The sequence below is a fragment of the Electrophorus electricus genome, chromosome 3 (genome assembly GCF_041902795.1).
Source record: "Electrophorus electricus isolate QZ-2024a chromosome 3, ASM4190279v1, whole genome shotgun sequence".
Taxonomy (NCBI): domain Eukaryota; kingdom Metazoa; phylum Chordata; class Actinopteri; order Gymnotiformes; family Gymnotidae; genus Electrophorus; species Electrophorus electricus.
Window position 1 is genome coordinate 24,001,991 of NC_137499.1, and position 19,470 is coordinate 24,021,460.

General features: G+C 44.5%; 1 protein-coding gene across 8 annotated transcripts in view; it reads left to right on the forward strand.

Moving 5' to 3' along the window:
• Window positions 1–14,836, forward strand: part of rnf213a (ring finger protein 213a) — a 34,646-nt gene extending 19,810 nt beyond the window's left edge. For 4 of the 8 annotated variants that reach the window (XM_081710751.1, XM_081710752.1, XM_027006778.3 and 1 more), the window contains 40 exons: window positions 1–2,621; window positions 2,723–2,847; window positions 2,938–3,033; window positions 3,124–3,245; window positions 3,332–3,454; window positions 3,568–3,632; window positions 3,726–3,879; window positions 3,999–4,134; window positions 4,359–4,550; window positions 4,642–4,772; window positions 4,927–5,084; window positions 5,185–5,394; window positions 5,586–5,773; window positions 5,873–5,993; window positions 6,091–6,191; window positions 6,284–6,466; window positions 6,641–6,807; window positions 6,913–7,018; window positions 7,107–7,221; window positions 7,428–7,635; window positions 8,217–8,410; window positions 8,546–8,668; window positions 8,793–8,903; window positions 8,993–9,235; window positions 9,379–9,454; window positions 9,550–9,584; window positions 9,683–9,783; window positions 9,870–10,026; window positions 10,134–10,308; window positions 10,777–10,868; window positions 11,063–11,314; window positions 11,528–11,660; window positions 11,758–11,841; window positions 11,980–12,160; window positions 12,422–12,623; window positions 12,731–12,808; window positions 13,019–13,216; window positions 13,316–13,405; window positions 13,542–13,720; window positions 13,925–14,836. The exon at window positions 1–2,621 is cut by the window's left edge and continues 988 nt beyond it. In XM_081710751.1, coding sequence (XP_081566877.1) covers window positions 1–2,621; window positions 2,723–2,847; window positions 2,938–3,033; window positions 3,124–3,245; window positions 3,332–3,454; window positions 3,568–3,632; window positions 3,726–3,879; window positions 3,999–4,134; window positions 4,359–4,550; window positions 4,642–4,772; window positions 4,927–5,084; window positions 5,185–5,394; window positions 5,586–5,773; window positions 5,873–5,993; window positions 6,091–6,191; window positions 6,284–6,466; window positions 6,641–6,807; window positions 6,913–7,018; window positions 7,107–7,221; window positions 7,428–7,635; window positions 8,217–8,410; window positions 8,546–8,668; window positions 8,793–8,903; window positions 8,993–9,235; window positions 9,379–9,454; window positions 9,550–9,584; window positions 9,683–9,783; window positions 9,870–10,026; window positions 10,134–10,308; window positions 10,777–10,868; window positions 11,063–11,314; window positions 11,528–11,660; window positions 11,758–11,841; window positions 11,980–12,160; window positions 12,422–12,623; window positions 12,731–12,808; window positions 13,019–13,216; window positions 13,316–13,405; window positions 13,542–13,720; window positions 13,925–14,078 — 8,180 coding nt within the window. In that variant the 3' untranslated portion in view covers window positions 14,079–14,836. Of the gene's footprint in view, window positions 2,622–2,722; window positions 2,848–2,937; window positions 3,034–3,123; window positions 3,246–3,331; window positions 3,455–3,567; window positions 3,633–3,725; window positions 3,880–3,998; window positions 4,135–4,358; window positions 4,551–4,641; window positions 4,773–4,926; window positions 5,085–5,184; window positions 5,395–5,585; window positions 5,774–5,872; window positions 5,994–6,090; window positions 6,192–6,283; window positions 6,467–6,640; window positions 6,808–6,912; window positions 7,019–7,106; window positions 7,288–7,427; window positions 7,636–8,216; window positions 8,411–8,545; window positions 8,669–8,792; window positions 8,904–8,992; window positions 9,236–9,378; window positions 9,455–9,549; window positions 9,585–9,682; window positions 9,784–9,869; window positions 10,027–10,133; window positions 10,309–10,776; window positions 10,869–11,062; window positions 11,315–11,527; window positions 11,661–11,757; window positions 11,842–11,979; window positions 12,161–12,421; window positions 12,624–12,730; window positions 12,809–13,018; window positions 13,217–13,315; window positions 13,406–13,541; window positions 13,721–13,924 lie in introns of those variants that run through there. The other 4 variants (XR_014122683.1, XM_081710754.1, XM_081710755.1 and 1 more) reach the window with 4 other exon arrangements.
• The last annotated feature ends 4,634 nt before the right edge of the window (window positions 14,837–19,470 follow it).

Consider the following 19,470-nt stretch of genomic DNA (forward strand, 5'->3'; position numbering starts at 1 on the left):
CGACAGAGAATTTGAAGCTAGTCAAAGTTCACGGAGGAACAAATTCAGATATGATTTACACCAAAGTGAGGGAGGCAGAGACCATTGCAGTCACAAACAAGCAAGATTATGGCATTGACTCTGTCTTATTTTTTGATGAGGCGAACACAACAGAGGCCATCAGCAGTATTAAAGAAGTGCTCTGCGACAAGACAGTAGAGGGAGAATCAATGGCCCCATACTCTGGCTTGCAAATTATTGCTGCATGTAATCCATACAGGAAACACACAGGTGTAATGATTAAGAGATTGGAGTCAGCTGGTTTGGGATATCGAGTGCGAGCTGAAGAAACGGATGAAAAGCTCGGGTCCATTCCTCTCCGTCAGCTTGTGTACAGAGTGCAGGCTTTGCCTCCTAGCATGATTCCATTAGTGTGGGACTTTGGGCAACTCAATGATCATACTGAGAAAATGTATATCCAGCAGATAGTTCAAAGAGTAGCTGAAAAGCACGTTTTCAGTGAGAGCTACATCAAAATGATCACAGATGTCTTGTCAGCTTCACAGAAGTACATGAGGACAAGAAAGGATGAGTGTAGCTTTGTAAGTCTAAGGGATGTTGAACGCTGCATGCAGGTATTTACATGGTTCTTCCAAAATAACACAATGCTGCTTTCAGAACTTGCTCAGTTTGAGAGTGAGCAAAGAGCACAGATAAATGAAGAAAGTCAGAGGGAAGCTGATGAAAGAGACCCTATTTTGTGGTCATTGGTGATGGCTATTGGTGTTTGTTACCATGCCTGTTTGGAAGACAAAGACAAGTACAGAGTCAAAATCTGCAAATACTTCCCAGAGATATATAGTCCAGTGAAGTTAATGCAGGAGCTCACAGTTATGCAAGACCTTCTTCTCAGTGGTGTTCCACTGGGTGAAACAATTGCACGAAACAGTGCTCTGAAGGAAAATGTTTTCATGATGGTGATTTGCATTGAGCTGCGAATTCCCCTCTTTTTAGTTGGGAAACCTGGAAGCTCTAAATCTTTGTCTAAAACTCTGGTCGCCGACGCCATGCAAGGCCAAGCAGCTCATTCTGATTTGTATAGGAAACTGAAACAGATTCATCTGGTGTCATTTCAGTGCAGTCCTCATTCCACACCAGAAGGCATCATCAACACATTCAAGCAGTGTGCTCGTTTTCAGGAAGGCAAGAATCTAAATGAATACATATCAGTTGTGGTGTTGGATGAGATTGGTCTAGCAGAGGATTCCCCAAAAATGCCACTGAAAACCCTTCATCCTTTGCTTGAAGAAGGGTGCATAGATGACAACCCACTGCCCCACAAAAAGGTTGGATTCATTGGTATATCCAACTGGGCTTTGGACCCAGCAAAGATGAACAGAGGCATATTTGTTTCCCGTGGTGATCCTGATGAAAAGGAATTGGTTGAGAGTGCCAAAGGGATATGTTCTTCTGATGCAATGATCCTTGAGAAGGTTAGGGAGTTCTTTCAGCCATTTGCCTGGGCTTACCTAAATATCTGCAAGAAACAAGGAAAAGGTTTCTTTGGCCTACGTGACTATTATAGCTTGATCAAGATGATTTTTGCTATTACTAAGGCCTTGGAGCAAAAGCCTAGTCCTGAACAGATTGTTGAAGCTGTGTTGAGAAACTTCAGTGGCAAAGACAATGTGAATGCTGTTGCTGTTTTCACTGACAGACTTAAACTCAAGCCCAACCTTGAAGCCATCAGTGCCATTGAACTTGTGAGACAAAACATCACCGCCATTGGTCAAGATGATGAATGCAGATACTTGCTCATTCTGACTAAGAATTATGCAGCTCTACAGATTCTTCAGCAGACATTCTTTACAGAGCAATACCAACCAGAGATCATATTTGGCTCAAGCTTCCCAAAAGACCAGGAGTACACCCAAATTTGCCGCAATATTAATCGCGTCAAGATCTGTATGGAGACTGGTCAAACCATTGTCCTTCTGAATTTGCAGAACCTGTATGAAAGCCTTTATGATGCACTCAATCAATACTATGTTTGCCTTGGAGGTCAGAAATATGTGGATTTGGGGCTTGGAACCCACCGTGTCAAGTGTAGAGTGCACAAAAGTTTCAAACTCATAGTCATTGAAGAAAAGGAAGTGGTCTACAAGCAGTTTCCCATTCCTCTGATTAACAGATTGGAGAAACATTTTCTGGACATCAATACTGTGCTAAAGAATGAACAAAAGGAGTTTGTCAAGGAGCTTGAAAAATGGGTTAGACAGTTCATCTCACTCAGGAACCTGCATTTTGCTGCTCCCCAGACACAGAACTATGAACCAGCTGATGTTTTCATTGGTTATCACTCTGATACCTGTGCCTCAGTCATCCTGCAAGTTACAGAGAAGCAGAAGGGAGACATGGAGCTCTCTGACCCTCACCGACAAGTGATGGATGAGGCCAAATTTATACTACTGAACTGTGCTGCCCCAGATGCTGTGGTTCGCCTAGATAATACAGTTCTTCCCAGAGTGGAAAGTGAGCACCTATCAAAGGTATACTTTGAATTCCAGAAACACAGCTCCCTGGTTGACTTTATCCTCTCTGACACACTGCAGGAAGAGGGAAGCTATGTCTCTTTTACAGAGGTAAACCTGACTTTTATGTTTTATTTGGAAAACAACAGCTCTATTTTTGCAGTAATTAACCTATTAATATGATCTCTCAATGAAACCTCATTTCCATGAAGGTAACCACGTTCTCCAGACTTCTGACTGCAGCAGACCTCGGGCAACTGCAGGAAGTGGTTCCGAACATAGAGATTCTTGCACTGCAGCAGTTTGACACAGAGCATTCCTTCCTGAAGAAGATCAGGTATGCATGAACCGCTCCATGTTTTATCATTACAAATAAATACTGTGCAAAACTTTGTGTTAATAATGGGTATCGTTTCTTTCTTTTCAGGAACTTTTTAGATGGTACCTCTGGAAACAAGATCTTAATTATTCAGACTGATTTTGATGAAGAGCTACAAAGCTCTAATCTCATCGCATCGGCAAAGTAAACCTCGTGTCTAAACCTACTATAAAGTTGACTCGTTGAAATTAATCTTTAATGACTGTTTCAATTTGACTTTGAAATGTCCTTTAGGTACTCCTCAATCAATGAAATCAACAAATTCAGGAATGAGGAAGAGAGCAAGACCTTTGTCTACTTTGTTACAAAACTACCAAGAATAGAAGGTGGAACCTCTTATGTTGGGTTTCATGGAGGTGAGACAATTCTTCTAGTGGCTGGGAAAATTACATACTTGATGTGTACAACAGATTCTTAATGATATTTTACCTTTTTTGTTAAGGTCCCTGGAAGTCTGTCCATATTGATGACCTTAGAAGAACAAAAGACATTGTTTCAGATATTAAGGCCTTACAGTATCTTACCATCAGCCAGCTGTTTGAAGAAAAAGAGGACGATCTTGAGGGTAAGCAGTCATTTCCTTATTTAACATTATTGTTCAAAGAGTAAAGAAGATAACCCTCCAAGAGATGTGTGTGCATAGGGACTTAAAATCTAAACAATTTGACTCTGTTACAGCCATGGAAGTAGAGGACATGTACAGAGAGGCAGAAGAACAGAAAATGGAGCAAGACAACACTGATGTTAGTACTAACAAATGCAAGTGCATTTTGTTCCTTTTTGGTTGCATCGTCAAAACAGAGTGCACTTAAAATGTGTTTATGGTCTTGATGCAGAGCTTGGAGAATGCTCTAGATACCACAGTCCTTGTACGTAGCTGTGTTCAAAGTGCAGTGGGCATGCTGAGAGACCAAGGGCAGGCTGGCTGTCGCAGCACCAGAAGAGTAGAGATTCTGCTGACACTCCTGTCTGACGGAGGGGAGCTTCAAGGTGTGAAGCGTGATTCTTGGCCTTGCTTTTTGTTTCCTACCATTGTGTGCCATGATTCTTGTTTTTTTTTGTATGTAATAATGAGCTAACACTAGATGTTTCACATTTATAATTATCAGCCACATTTCTGAAAATGTTGAAGCGTCGTCTTCACACTTTGTTGATTACCCATGATGAGCATACAGTCTTCCCAAAGAACTGGGTTATCAAAGAGGCATCCAATATTGATGCCCTTCAAGAGGGTGGAACCTTTAGGTAAGTGAACAGTAAAAGAATATGTTGTTAATGAAAGGTGGTGTAAGACCATCAGCTAAAGGACCTCTGGATCCTGATAGCTACCAAGGTCATTTCCTGTTTCTGAATAGTCATTTGACCACCAGTAAGACAGCTAAGGCAAAAGGAATAATAAGCAAACCATGCAATTGCTGCTTATTGCTGCTTTACCACCGTCATTGTTTTATGTTTTTACTGTATTTCAGACATACCCTGTGGAAGCGAATTCAAGCTGCAGTCATACCTTTCCTGGCACAACTTGTCTCAGTTATTGACCGTGACCACAATCTTGACCTCTTGGTAGATGCAAACTCAGGAGAGTCAGTGAAGAAACTCTGGTTAGACATCTTTGGAAATGACAAGTTATTGAGTGTTCCATACTCAAGGGTGGATTCCAAGTGAGTAGCTTCTACAGCTGTTTTGAACTGACTCTCAAACTAAGGTGTTTTATGTATGTATTGTTCCACTCATGCTCTGTATCTTTCATAGCTCACTGACGAAGACTGTTCTGGTCCAGAACTACATTGTTGTGAATAGGAATATGGGATGCATCATGCCGTTCAGCTGGAGAATCAAAGATTACTTGGAGGAACTTTGGATGCATGCTCTGCATCGAGAAGGTGACCTGACACTCTTAATGTCATGAGATGTGTTTGAGCTCTGTATTATTTTGAATGAAAAATGGTCTTTGCAGAAATATGTTCATAATGCAACATAAAAAAAAAAAAGAATAATTGCACACATTTTTTATTTTGCAAATTTTCCTGTCCATAGGCCACTCTCAGAGACAGTTTGATGAGTTCTTCCGTAAGACTCCACTGGGCAGGTACATTGGAGATGCAGAGAGGGCAGTGCAGGTGGAGTTCTTACACCGATATCTGCAAGATTTCACCTCTTTGACCATGAATGTGACATCAGAGGTGGAACTACAGGTAGGGATCTAAATTTATCCATTTTCTATCCATTTATCTCTCTCTTTACCAATCTATAAAACACAGTTTTCAATGTACATGGTTTTTTTCTACTCCTCAGCTGCTCTCTGAAGGCCTGATGTGCTGTGTGAATGAACTGAAGGGACGCCAGGAGGAAGCAGAAAGCAATGTGACCTCTTTGCCTTGGGTCCACGCTGCCTATCATGACTTTAAGAACCGCCTGCAGAACCTCTTCAGAATGGTCACCATTGAGCCCCAAATTGCTCAGGTGCTTCTGGCCAAAGCACAGTCTAGAGAGAGCATGGAGATGGTAAGCTGGAAAAAGTGTTCAGTCTCTGGTACATTGACCCTTACATTCAAAGCTTGACTGATGTCCTTATAGAAGATTTATAGTGTTCTAAATCATGTGTGCAACCACAGCAGTTTATCTAATTTCTCCTAGTCATCATAAAGGCACAGAGTGTTTTCTCATTGCTTCATCCCGCCATTCATCCGGTTCAGGTATTGGATGTGTATGCCGCCCTGGCCTGTGTGGAGTACCTGGAGCCCCAGGCCCTGGATACATCCGCTCACAGTGTGGCCTGGCTGCGGCAGGTGAAGAGGCTCCAGGGACCAGTTGAGCTGGTCTGCTCAGAAGAGAGCTCCCGCCTGTATGGGGAAAGGAGCAAAGCCATGGTCGCCCATGTGCAGTGAGTGCAAGAGCATTCCTTTCCTCTGTAGCGTAGAACGAAAGCATTTCCCCACACATCTCACAAACGCATGGTGTTGCACCCGTTTGCTGGCTACAGGCAAGCCTGGCGGCGGATCCATTCCCTCTCGCTGTTCGTTGAGCACATGCTGCTGGGGGTAGATGACGTGGACCAGGAACTGAAGCCGTTGGTCTTGCAGCACACTCGGCGCTTGGCTCAAGTGAGTAGGCCTTCAAACCCTGACTTACTAAGTCTGCTTTGTCCTGGCGAGGGAGACTCCACAGTTTGGCTGACTTTTTTTTCCTGGTCCATATAAGGTATTGGGAGAGAATTCCAACCTCAAACAGAAAAAGCCGTTTGAGGCGGTGATCGCCATACTCAAAGCCTGCAAAGACGGAGCAAATGAACGCATTTTTAGGTACAAATTAATATGGTTTTACAGTTCTAGTGGTTTTTCATACCTTAAAGCAGCAATAGGCTTAATGTCAAGCACTACTGTTATGTGTTTAGGTTTGGCTTCCAGCCGTGCCCTGTGTGTATGGGAGACCCTCATGATCCACTGAGTCTGCCATGTGACCATGTCTACTGTCTGGCCTGCATCAGACAGTGGCTAATTCCCGGACAGATGTACTGCCCCCTGTGTATGCAAACGGTAGACGATGACTTTGAGCTTAGGCCTTCTGAGGTCATACGGTAAGTTGCCCACCCTGTCGGCAGGGTAATTTTAGTTGGTTTGTTCTTGCTTTGTGATGTACATATTCTGTTCATGCCTTTATTGAGGCGCATTACATAGTCTCTCATCTCACTTGAAAACCTCCCTGCCAGTTCAGTGAGGTGACTGTGCTGCTTTTTGCTATTGGCCCTCAGGAGCCTGATCAAGCAGAACGCCGCGTTCAGAAAGCAGTGCAATGCCTTCTTCATTGAACTGGTCTCCACCATATGCTTCAGGGACAACTCTCCACCCAGCAGGGCCATCATCCTCCACCTGCTGTCCTTCCTCATGGTGGAGTCCGGTGCTGTGCCTACCATCAGAGGTGGGGCTGTGTATACACGACCCAAGGGGGCTGATGGGAGTTTTTGCTAGTGTTGGTGTCCAGTTTGACTTTGCCCAAATGTGTCCTTCTCCCCCTGATCTTAAGGCCACCACCACCGTTTTCTGACCAAGGCTCTGTCTCCTTTTGACGACTCCGTGGACAAAAACCCTGTAGTGCGATCAGTAGTGCTCAAACTGTTGCTAAAGTACAGGTGCGAGGGGGAGGTAAACCTTTTCCAGAGTTGTGATGTACGTCTGTGTTTCTTGTTTGTTTATGTCCTCTCCCTTAATGCCTTTCAGCTTTGAAGATGTGAAAGGGTACCTTCAGCAGCACCTGACTGCAGTAGAGCAGAGCAACATCCTGGAGGAGCATGATAAAACAGAGCTCTACTCCCTCTACATAAACTGCCTGGAGGTTTGGCTGCCTTATTGGAATATCATATACAGATCTGATTGGACAGTTGCTTCCAAACATCAGTTAGTAAGTGTGTGTGTCTGTTTGTGTGTCTGTTTGTGTGTCTGTTTGTGTGTCTGTTTGTGTGTCTGTTTGTGTGTGTGTGTGTGTGTGTGTGTGTGTGTGCGCGTGCGCGTGCGTGTGCGTGTGCGCGTGCGCGCGTGCAGGACTCTATGTTTGAGCACACCCAGTGGCACTCCCTGGCAGAAAAGCAGGCCTGCTTGCTGGAGGGGAAGAACTTCCTCCTAGATCTCCTGGAGTATGGGGCAGTGGCCACTCACACTGCCACCATGGAGCACCTGCAGCAGGTGGCCAGGACTCGCCTGTGTCTAGATATCGCAGCAGGTCTGCTGGTCACCACCAGTGCTGCCGCAGGTAACCAACAATCCCATGAGCTGAGAATAAGACACTAGTCTTAGTGAAATTTCAGGAGGTGTGACCTGAACTTTGACTGGCAGGTCGACCTAAATAAAAGTGAATCTATAAATGCGTTATACTTTCAAAGACACGTCTGTCTGTCTCTGTCTCTGTGCTTCAGTTTTATAATCTTTGAGAATGAGTTCTCTGATATAGAAGTGCAGAGCAGAGCTGTTTGCTAAGGTCCCAGTACTGTCAGTGAATTTAAAATTGATCAAATTTTGGTCTTATTTTTTGGCCTTACAAATATGAGGCAGTAGCATTTATGATATTTGTGCTTAGAGATTAAGCACTATGTGAATTATTTTGTGAAAGTGTCTAATTTGTAATTAGAGTTAAGTTTAGAATCAACATCCTTTTTTCCATTACTGACCATAGTCAAGACACCCAAGCTAAAAGTATTAAGAATCATATGCCAGTGTTCAATAACAATGTTTAAGTACTTGAGAAGATATGCAATATCAGTTGGCCATGAGTTTTTGTTAACAGTACATATTTATTTCTTATGCAAATGATTTACTTTGGCCATCGTGCTTTAGGTGCTGGAGAGGAGACAGCGGTTGGAGAGGCTGCGTTTCTGAGGAGTGTTGTGGATCTGTGTGAAAGTGGGAATGACTGGTACAGAGTCTACCTCATCAGGAAGGTCTGCAGCATTAGTGGAGTCGAGTATGTCCAGAAACATCTGTATGAACAGCAGTACGCGTGGATGTTTCCTCAGGAAATCCTTCAGATGGTGGGTTTCGGTTTTACTCCCTCTCCAAAAGAAGCTCGGTCTAAAAGATTTTAAAAAACAGGCGTTGCAGTGGGTGGTTTTCTCATTGTGCCTTGTCCATAATTGACTTCGTACTGTTTTGTTTGGGTCTTTCAGAATCGAGACGGTAGCCAGATTGACCAATATCTGGTTTATGGTGTGGAGTATAAGACTGTCAGAGATGCAGTTGGCAAGGCTATGATGGAATGCAAAATGGAAAGAATGGAGGAAGCTTGTCAGGTATCTCTAAGCAGGGCACCATCACCTGCTACCATACCCAAACACCTGATGCTGTAAAATCAAGGACCTTCATGACAGTCAGCCTTTCTCAGTGTTTCACTAAATTTAGCTTGGATGTGTACAGGCTTGCAAGAGTTCACCTTTGAAGAAGAGCGTGTACCTGTTGTTGGCTCTGTTTAGAGAAGTCACCTCCCTGTATAGAAGTGCCAACCCCAGCGTCCACCCTAAACCAGAGGTGAGCCCACACCTCCAGCGCAAACACTCCCCTTCCTTTCACATGTGAGCAGCTGATGCTCTAACTGGCCACCTCCATTCTCTTCTTAGCAACTGGTAGCACTCGAGGGCTTCATCGAGAAATCTGAAGTCTTCACCAGTTTTGAGTCCAGAGCGTTCGCCCGGGCTTTGGTGCATAACCAGCTTCATGCCCTGTGGGTGCTGGCCAACGCGGCAGGTGGAGACCACGCGGTCGTGGAGCTTGCCGTTCACCTAGCAGCAGTCCTGCTCTCCACCCAGCAGGCCCTGCTGCAGCCCCTGGTCCAGCTCGCCTTCCGACCTGCTAACATGCAGGTATGACCCCCTCACGTGCAGGTGCGCCCATCACGTGTGGGTATGCCCCCTCACGTATGGGTATGCCCCCTCCTTTTTACACTAGCCTGTGGCACCATACACATAGCAACATGCAGTGACATGGCTCTGGTTTTTGTGCACAGATGTCCTTCATACCCACCATGCCTGATGACATGCTCGCCGTGGCTCAGAAAGCCATGGGGCTCCTTCAGTGGTACTGTAAGTACAAGCTCATGTGATTTCATCTACCTGCTAATCGTGGAATACCTAGTTGACATATACATTAATATTTATATTTTGTTTTCTTTCTACAGATTGTCCAAACGGTCATCCATGCACTGTTGGCGAGGTGTTGTTAGCCTAACAAATGATTTTATTCTTCATCTAGCCGTAGGTAGAATTGTGTTGAGTCTAATGCTAGCCTCTTGTCCCTTTGACCGGCATTAGTGTGGTCAACCGATGGAGAAGAGTCGCTGTCCAGACTGTGGTGCAGAGATAGGGGGCACAGATCACAGACCTGTCCAAGGCTTCCAACCTCTCATGATACAGTAAGCTAATGGCATTGTTACTGCTCACCCCGGTTAGTCGTTCTTGCCAATATATATAACTGGCTAATTTACCTTTCTGAATGCAGGGGAGACCGCACTCAGTCAGGGCACATTCTGGGAGATCCACAGCGCCGGGACCAGCCGGACATGCAGGACACGAAGAACATGTCCCCTGCTCCCTTCATCATGATCAGGGCCCTCACTCACGCGGCTATGCTGCTGGGAGCTTCCAGCCACCCCCAGGTTCGCCTTCTCAACTCCCACATCCCATGTTTTTCTGGCAAACATGCAGATCGTATGTGTCATGTCCCATGTTCATTTCTGCACTGTTGCTGTTTCATATCTCCCAGGACGTTTCCCCTTTCATTAAGCCCCCTGTGGAACAGCCAGGGCTGTTTCTGATGGCCCACCTGCTGAAGGATATGGAGCAGTTGTGCAGGGCTCTGGGGAAGGGCACGGACGACACTGTATGCGCTGTCCACTTGATCATCTGCAGCCTGACAGAGCCTCAGCAGAACAGAGAGTGTAAGAGCTTCTAACAAGGCCCACTGACCATTGCCCCTCCCCACAGCCACTCACCACTCACCACACCCCCTTACCACTCACCACAGTATTTCACCACACCTCCCTTACCACTCATTAAGGCCCTTCACCACGCCCCCTTGCCACTCGCTACAGCCACTCACCATGCCCCTCACCACTCCCCCTCACTGCTCAGCATGGCCCTTAATATTTTACACTGAAACTGTGACACGCATGTAGCGTGTATATACTGTACTATAATATAGTGTACTATAGTGCCTACAGCAATGTTTTACCAAAGCCGGTCCACATTTAGATATTAGTTCCTGTCAACAATGAGCCATTAAGAACTGATTTTCTGGTAAAGGTTTACTGGGAGCCAGATTGTAGCAAAACTATGGATTGGTGGGTCCCGAGGACTGAGTTAAAAACCACATTACCTATGTTTACACTGGTACCTTTTCTGTACAGGGCCTGTTCCTTACGATCATCTGCTCTCCACTAAAGAGAACAGAAATAACTGGGAGGACGCCGTGAACAGAGACATCACACAGCAACTGAAGGTAGAGGGTGGTTACGTCTCGCTCAGAACTTCCGTTCTCCTCCCCACTGTCACTTTCTGTGATACATTTTACGACAGGACCAGTGTCGTTCGACTTAACAGATGCTCTGCAATCTGTTGGTGCACTAAGACATCCCAGAGGAATTCAGGATAGCCTTCTTTCCCAGCCCTTTGTTTTCGCTGCCGTCCCCACAGCTTTTGGAGAGGCAGCTGGGAAAGGTGAACGCCTTCATCAGGGAGGACGAGAGGGTGTCGTCCAACCCGGTAATGAAGCTGACGTTCGGGGACCCGCGGCTGTTTCTGCAATCGCTCCCCGTGGACTCCCTGATCCACAGCTCGGCTGTGTGGAGCTGCAGGGAGCGGCCCTCTCTTCCCAGCCTGTCCCACATCGTCGAGCAGAACGGCGGCCACGACGCCCTGCCTGTACTCTGGAAGTTCCTACAGAGGGTAACGCAGATCATGCAGAACTATATTCTGACTAATGGCAAGCTGAGTCACTCGCACGGCTCATTATAAATAAAAGGTCAGCTGATCATGAACCCGTCATCGTCAGCTTCTTTGTGTAAATGCCAGCTAACCTTCATTTATTCGTGGTAGTGGGGTGCATCCTTTGCTTTAAAGCTGATGTGAAGAGTGATGATGAGAGGGTTTGTGGTTTAGGAGGCAGAATTGAGGATGGTGAAGTTTCTCCCAGACATTCTGGCTCTCCAGAAGGATCTGGTGAAGACATTCCAGAATGTGATGGAGCTTCCATGTAACACCATAACAGAGTTCCTTCATAGCCAGAAAGCAGGTGATTCCTGATGTTAGATTTATTTTTATGTCCTTTCCTCTTTTAAAACTAGGTCCTACTATTAAAGTCATCTTCACTATCTTATTTTTCCATGCAGCGTCTCTCATAGCTTCATATGAGAAACGAATCAAGATTTTTCTCTCGACATGGAACCAACTCCGAGTATCTCTGGCCACAAATGGTAAACCTCGTCCCACTATTCCTTTACCCTCAACACTGGCCCTTTACCCTCAACACTGGCCCTTTACCCCTTTTTCACTGCCTTGCAAGACATTTGGAAATAGTGGTGAATGTGGACTGGCTGTGTTTTGACCGGCAGGAGAGATCAAGCTCCCAGCGGAGTTCTGCCAGGAAGACCTGGACCTTGGCTCTGACCTCCAGGTCCTGCTGCCACGGCGACAGGGCCTGGGTCTCTGTTCCACCGCTCTGGTCAGCTACCTCATTGCTCTCCACAATGAGATGGTCTACACAGTGGACAAGTACACTAATGAGGAGACATGGTACACACCCATTGCCATTTGGTTATGGAGTTAGAGGAGTTAGGCCGGTGTTAAAGCCTTAGTATTTAAAGGCTGCATTAAGCAGTTCTCTCTGTATTGGGAAGCTCGGTGGTGGAACAGTTGGAACAACTGTCACACTGGAAGTGTTGTTTTGAAATACTCCTATAAAGACAGAAGCCGCAACTGGTGGTTTTAAGTGTGACCGTTTCAAAGCATTCGACATCGTCCATTCCCTTTTGTCCTTTTTGTTTGAATTCGTAGCTTCTCTGTGAGTCCAGTTGATCTGACGGAGCTTCATGTGATCCGGTACGAGGTGGAGAGGGACCTTATGCCCCTGGTGCTCTCCAACTGCCAGTACAGCATGGAACGTGGCCGTGAGATGCTGTCCGAGTACGACCTCCCCAAGATCCAGCAGCAGGTCCTCACGCGTTTCCTGCAGGGGAAGCCGCTTGTCACCCTCACCGTGAGCACCACAACCCCACTCTTAGGCACACTTACTCTTCCCATATAACGCATGGGTTTGGGTTCGCTACCTGGAAAGACAGGCTTGTCTGTGTTTATACCCTTCAGGGAATTCCGACACTGGTGAACAGACATGACAGAAACTACGAGAACATTTTCAAGGATGTGATGGCAAAGGTTCAACAAGTAAGCATGATCAGATTCCTTACCGAAAACCTGGTTCTCCCCACAACAGTGTACACTGAGGAATTACCTTCCATAGCTCTTAAAACCTGTACATATAATGCATTTCATGTTTTTTATAAAGTGACATCACATATTGTTTACTCTGTCTGTATTAAGATAGCGTAGGGCTGTTATATTAGTTCTATGCCTGACCGACTGGATCTGTCACAGGAACCGCTGTCCTCCCTGGGCCAGGCCTCGCTGGTGGCTGAGCTGCAGGCCTACAGTGATGTGTGTGAGGCCCTGTCCACAGTGGAACTGGCCCTGGGCTTCCTGGCCATGACCGGAGGAGACACGCATATGCAGCTGGGCACGTACCTGAGGGAGGAGCTGCAGATGGACGACCACGCGGCTCCGCACGTCATCAAAGTCAGCCCCGCCCCTCTGTCCCTGTACCGGCGCCCTCTGCCTGGCTTTGGTAACACTGTGGACATGGAAGTGCTGAGATGCTGTGTGCTTCTCCTGTAGGCCCTGAGCAGATGCAGCCTGGGACATTGCGTGGCTCTGTGGCAGCTCCTCAGCGCCCTCAAATCTGAGACCATGCTACGCCTTAAGAGGGTGCGCCACTGTACACTCACGTCTGTGCTCTCTTGAGTTCATACATTGGAGCGCGTGAACAGTATTAGAAGATGTTGTCCAAACACAGCGCAGGCGTTGGCTTGGTCCTCACAGCTCCATGCATGTCCTTGTTCAGGACCCGTTTGCTGGGATAAGCAAGGAGTACAAGAAGGCCCTGGGGGAGGAGGAGAAGAGGCAGCTGATGGGCTTCTTCATGAAGGCCAGTGCAGACTCCTTCTTGCTGGAAATGCACGAGTTCCTGCTGCTGGTCTTGAAGAACCCTAATGCCACTGACACATACAAGCCCAACTGGAGGTAAGACTAGAGACCTGTGACCCTGTACTGGGTCTGAATTGGTCATTTTATGCAGATCCTTTCTTGGTTAAGGCACAGCATTCTTTGTGGTTTAAAGACTGTGGCTAACTTCGGAGATAGATCTCCTAACTGTGGAAAATATCTTCAGCTGAATTTCTTAATTTATTGTGCAAATTTTATTTCTATCTGGTTTCCTTCTAATAGCATAAAAGACACTGTGATGTCCTACATGGAGCGGAAAGACTTGAATGTCCCTGTGGATGTGCAGGAGTTCTTCCCTGAAGAGGTTCTCCTGTCTCAGTACATAGAGGCCTGGAAGTACTCTGTAATCCTCAAGCAAGAGCGCAACCAAAGATAGAGCTCATTCCCTCCCCCAGCTTCACCTTCTCTCCATGGCATTAGTCCGTCTCCCATTTTCAGAGTTAAAACCCTCGTGTTTACAGTCATTATATTAACACTGGTTTCATGTGGTGGTCCATTTTCCCAAGTGCCAAAGAGGTGCAATGTGTTGTTTAAACATTATCAGTACAGAAATCTTTAAAAAAATTAGCAATTTGCACAATAAAGAACAATCAACCTTCCTATATAGGCAGACAAGCAAATAAAATATCTACAGATTGTGTTCTTTTTTTTTTGTATGCCTGTACAGAGAGACTTTAAATTGCCAACAATTTGTTTAGACTTTTTGCTTGGGATTTTTCAGAGACAATTCATGTTAATAACAGGTAGTGGTATCAGTTAAATTTGGACTCAGGGACTAATTCTGAATGATTGATTGTTAGCTTTAGGAGTAAAATCAGTTAGTGAATATATTATTTGAACACTGGGAGCAGACTGGGTTACAGTGACAGTGGATTGTTCTGTGGCTGTATGCTAAGACTGCTTAGATTTTTAGTTTCTTTTTTTCCTTCTTGTTTTGCTGTATTAGTATTTTATTGAGATGATGACCTGTTGCCTTAAACTGAGCCCTTATCTGGTACTCTTGCACTTTCTCTTTGTCCTTAAAGAATTAAATCATTTTCCTAAGGACCGTTCTGTAGAATCTAATATTGTGGCTATTAAAGTATGCTATGTTTCATAAATAAAATTAGTCTTGTTTTCAAGAATCTGGTGAATCTGGCTGATCTTGCCTCCTTGTAAAGGTTGGACTATGAGAGACCGCACGGAAGTGCCAGCCATGTGTATATCTAATGAAATCACACATTTCTTAAAGATTTTGTATGGAGTAAAATCAACAAATCAAAAAGTATTACACACTGTTGGGTTCATCCCATAAAAGTGCTTTCCTCTGGGCTATAAGAATAAAGGATGTGCCCTAAAAATGAACCCTAAATATTCCTATGCAAACGTACAGTCCAATCAAAAACGGGTCTGATTGGTAAACAGCAGCTTTGTATTAATTGCATGGTAATGCGTTTCCTTTGCCTCTCAGAACCTGGAAGCTTGCCATCATTCACAGCCCTGCCCATGTCTTATAACATATTTGCATAAATAAATACTTAACCGTTAATGTTATTTAAAAATTTTTGCTTTATTTTATTTTTTTTCTTGTTCTATTCCTTTTTATTTGAGACCTTCTTTTACTTTCAGTAAATGGCCACAAGAGGCACTCATGCATTGACTTTGTGCCTAGTGCAGGAGTAACAAGTACCGAAAGACCAATTCCCCACCCACACACATTGAATCACTCCTCTTCAAACATCTGTACATCACATGAGGTTACATTTAGATTAGATTTAGTGTAATCTCAAAATATGGATAGAAGTAGGCAACTGAAAACAATAATCAAGAAGAATTTACTGTTGCAGAAAAAAATAACATGTCAAATACTTCCTCAAGCAACCCATCATTAGTGATCATTTGGAATACATTAATGAGTGAATGTGGTCCAAATTAGAGTGGGAAAAGATCTTGTTTCATGTCATTTGTTTTGCCCTCAAGCCAGTGAAAGGCCAGTTTTGTGTCAGATTATGGAAAGAACAGATTTGATTGCTTGGCTGAGCATAACCTTTTGTCTTTGATTTTCTCCCAGAATTTCTCTTCGACTCTGCAGGGAAAGCAGTGCAATGTGTTTCAGCTCAGCTGTCATTTCATTAATGACAAGGCCTTAGGCTGCCAGTTAGAACAGCTTCATAACCAGATCTCAACACTTTGTTGGTAGAAAATGTGGTTGATATCATGCTTGGATATTGGTACATGCCAAAACCTGATGTGGAGTTTCCTTAGTACCCGTGCACTTTACCTCAGTGTTCCCACTTTACCTCAGGCCTAGGCCTAGTTTTATATAGGATATGTATCCTTCCAGAATGTTCTATCACAACATGGTGATTCTACCAGTTTATACTGTAATGTGACAGCGCCTCATTACATTAAGCAGCCCTAGCGATATGGGGCACACCAGTCTCACTGGGACATCAGGGTGGCCATGTAAAAACAACAGTCATGCCCAAAGAGCAGACCTAAGTGATCATAAGTCTTCTGTCTTCTGTCTATGTAACTGGGGCCTTTCGCTATGGGCCCAACCACACAAAGGGACAGAATTGTGTCTGGGCCTCCGGTGGAATGGAACTGAGACAATGGAGATGCAATATAAAAGTGTTTTACCCCAGATGATCTCCATGCACCCTCTATCACGCAATCACAGCAAACGTTTGTGTGTGTGTGTGTGTGGATTACTGCCAACCAGGAATTTCAAAGGGGGGGGGGCTGTATGGGGGCTGAAACAAAGGCAACAAATATTTTAAATTAAAATCTTTATGTCATAGATATAAACATTTGATACCCAACAATCATTGGACTCCTCATGTACTATATAGTAGGTGTGTGGCTGGACACGGCTAAAAAGCCTTTCGGCATCTCACAAACAATTCATTGGAATTATTCAGCTGGACATGTGATTTGAGTCATAAGACAAGCTAAGCGCTACCCCCATAGGACTAAGCTTTATGATTTACTTTGCCATGCATGTTGGCATGTGTGAATGTGAGTATGCTGAACTGAGACAGTGCTGAAATGTCAATACAGTCCCATCTACAATGACATGCTATCAAACTTCTTCAACCTTCCCATCAAGTATCCATTATGCTTAGGAAGCTTAGGAAAAAATGAAATGGGGCGTTTTTAAGTCTACGACTGCCGCTGCCAAAGTCAGAGATGCTCATTAACCTCAGCAGATCTTTCTCTTGTTTGCACGTGAGGGATCCAATATCCTTTTCCACCAGGGTGGACGCCAACCGGGCGCTTTTCAGTAAAGGAAAATGAAAATGTTAATGATTAAAGAACGAAAGCGTTACAGCCAAAGAGACTCTCTACCCGAGAAATCTAGGAGGCAGGCTACTGTATATTCATGTGGGGCTTCTGTGCTCTTTACTGGCGGTCTAAGTAAATGTTTTCTTTAAATTAGCCCTCCAGGGTGCTGCTGTTATTGTATTATTATCGAATTAGTACGGTTTAATCACGACGTCAGCGGAAATGTATGAGCAATTGGGTCCAGGTAGAGGGAGAGGGAACGAGAGAGAGACTGTTTCCTCTTGCCTGCTTTATCTGTTGCTCCAAAAAGGCACATGCACACATTTGCTCTCCCTCAACTACGCTCACCCTCACACTTACTCTGTCTCCACTACACACCCACCCGGAGACCTTGAGACAGTTCACCACATCTGTGAATTATATTGTGCTTCGCTATGTGCTCAACACTTTGCCTGGCCTCTGAGCACAAGGAAGAAATCCAGTACTGATCTGCTTTTCTATTAGGTATGCCAGCAGAAAATACAATTACCAGTTAAGTGGTAACATACCACAAGGGATTACTGGGATCGGGGGGGTTTGGATCTTTCTCAGCTGAGCTGATTTACATTTTCTTTAGGGCATAAAGTAAATAGTTCTTTCCTTTATTCATGTTCTCACCCCCCATAAATTTCTTAATAGATTCTGTTTATTAATCCCAACTTAATTTGGTTTTACATCTTTAGTAAAACTAGTGGAGTAAACAAGGTGATAATGGGTCATATAAACAGTACAACATAACCAAGAAACAAACAAGAACCCCTCAAGCTTTAATATTATAACTGATGTAGTCAGGTTTTCTGTCCTATCCTTGGGGAAACGCAGTCAGGCCAAATGTTTGAGACAGTGCTACCTTATTCTGCTGCTGTATCCTGGGACATTCTGTTTTATGTGGCCAGCAACACATCTACACATCAACTTTGGCAACCAGTTGTCGTTCTCAACTCATGTTTCTAATCTAACCCGGTCTTGCAGATTCCTCCTTTGTAACATACGAAGGATTCGCCCCATTCTTTTGCAGGAAGCTACCCAGGTGCTTGTGCAGTCTCTTGTGATCTCAAAGCTAGACTACTGCAACTCGCTACTTGCTGGTCTTCCTCTAAGAGCCATCAAACCTCTGCAACTTGTGCAGAATGCAGCAGCATGACTGGTCTTCAATCTTCCGAAGTTCACACGTTACTTGACTTCATTGGCTCCCCGTAGCTACACGCATCAAATTTAAAACCTTGATGCTTGCCTACAAAGCCAAAAATGGACCAGCCCCTTCATACATGAGGTCAATGGTCAAAGCCTGATCCGTACCTCAAGTACGGCTTGGCTTGAAATACCTTGCTTCAGGTCTCAAGGACGACAAGCATCGAGCCTATTTTCTGTCCTGGCTCCAAGATAGTGGAATGAACTCCCACTTGCTGTCCGGACAGCAGAGTCCCTTGCAGTCTTCAAACGCAGACTGAAGACCCATCTATTTGCAAAATATTTAAAGGACAACTGACAATGCTCCCATATTGACTGACTTAGTACTTATTGTAGGGTATTGTTTATGCTGTTTAACAAACTCTAGCACTTATTGTTTATAGCACTTATCATTGTTTAAGATAGACCTTATGTATTTTGCACTTCTAGGTATCAGCATTCATCCCTGTATTCTACAGTATTCTAGTTCATTGGTATGTTTGATTCTAACCTACTGTACTGTACTTGGATATATTCTATGAGTAAATGACAAAGCACTTTTGTAAGTCGCTCTGGATAAGAGCGTCTGCTAAATGCCGTAAATGTAAATGTAAATGTAAGTCTAAATCCAAGTCATACGCCTGAAATGCTCGTGCCTACCTTGTTAGGATGTGATAGGAGATGGGACAGAGGAGATAGATCGACTGGCTGGGGGGTCACCAGGACTGGATTAATAACCTCTGTCTTGTAATATTTTCATCTAGACATTGTCACAGCCTGTTGTATAATGCAGGTTATTTTGAAAAAGGTTTTATGTAACTTTTATGATTTTAAATTCATGATGTATCGTGTGGTGATCATTACAGAATGAAGGTTATTTTACTTATTAATTTATTTTTACCAAATTCCTTAAAATATTTCTCTTTCGCTCACCTAATCTTCCATAATTGTCCTAAGAGGGAGTTTAGGGCCTGCTTCCATAAAAACGCACTTGGCCTTCATATATAATTCCACATTTCACAGCTGTCTCATTTCAGTGGCTCGGATTTCGATAACCAAACTGTCTGCCTCGGACACATCGTTCTAGTCCTCTCTCACAGCAGGTCTCTCATTAAGTCCTGTGTTATGGTAAGATGGCAGGGTGTTTAAATCTTTCTAGTGTTTCACCAAGGACAGTAAGGCTTAGGGCACTGCGGGTCCGAAGTGTCAAATAATGTGTTACGTTTATGAAGTGAGAGGATCATACCTGTCTCGCCGCAGACGTCTCATATGTGCCTGGGTTCTGCGGACAC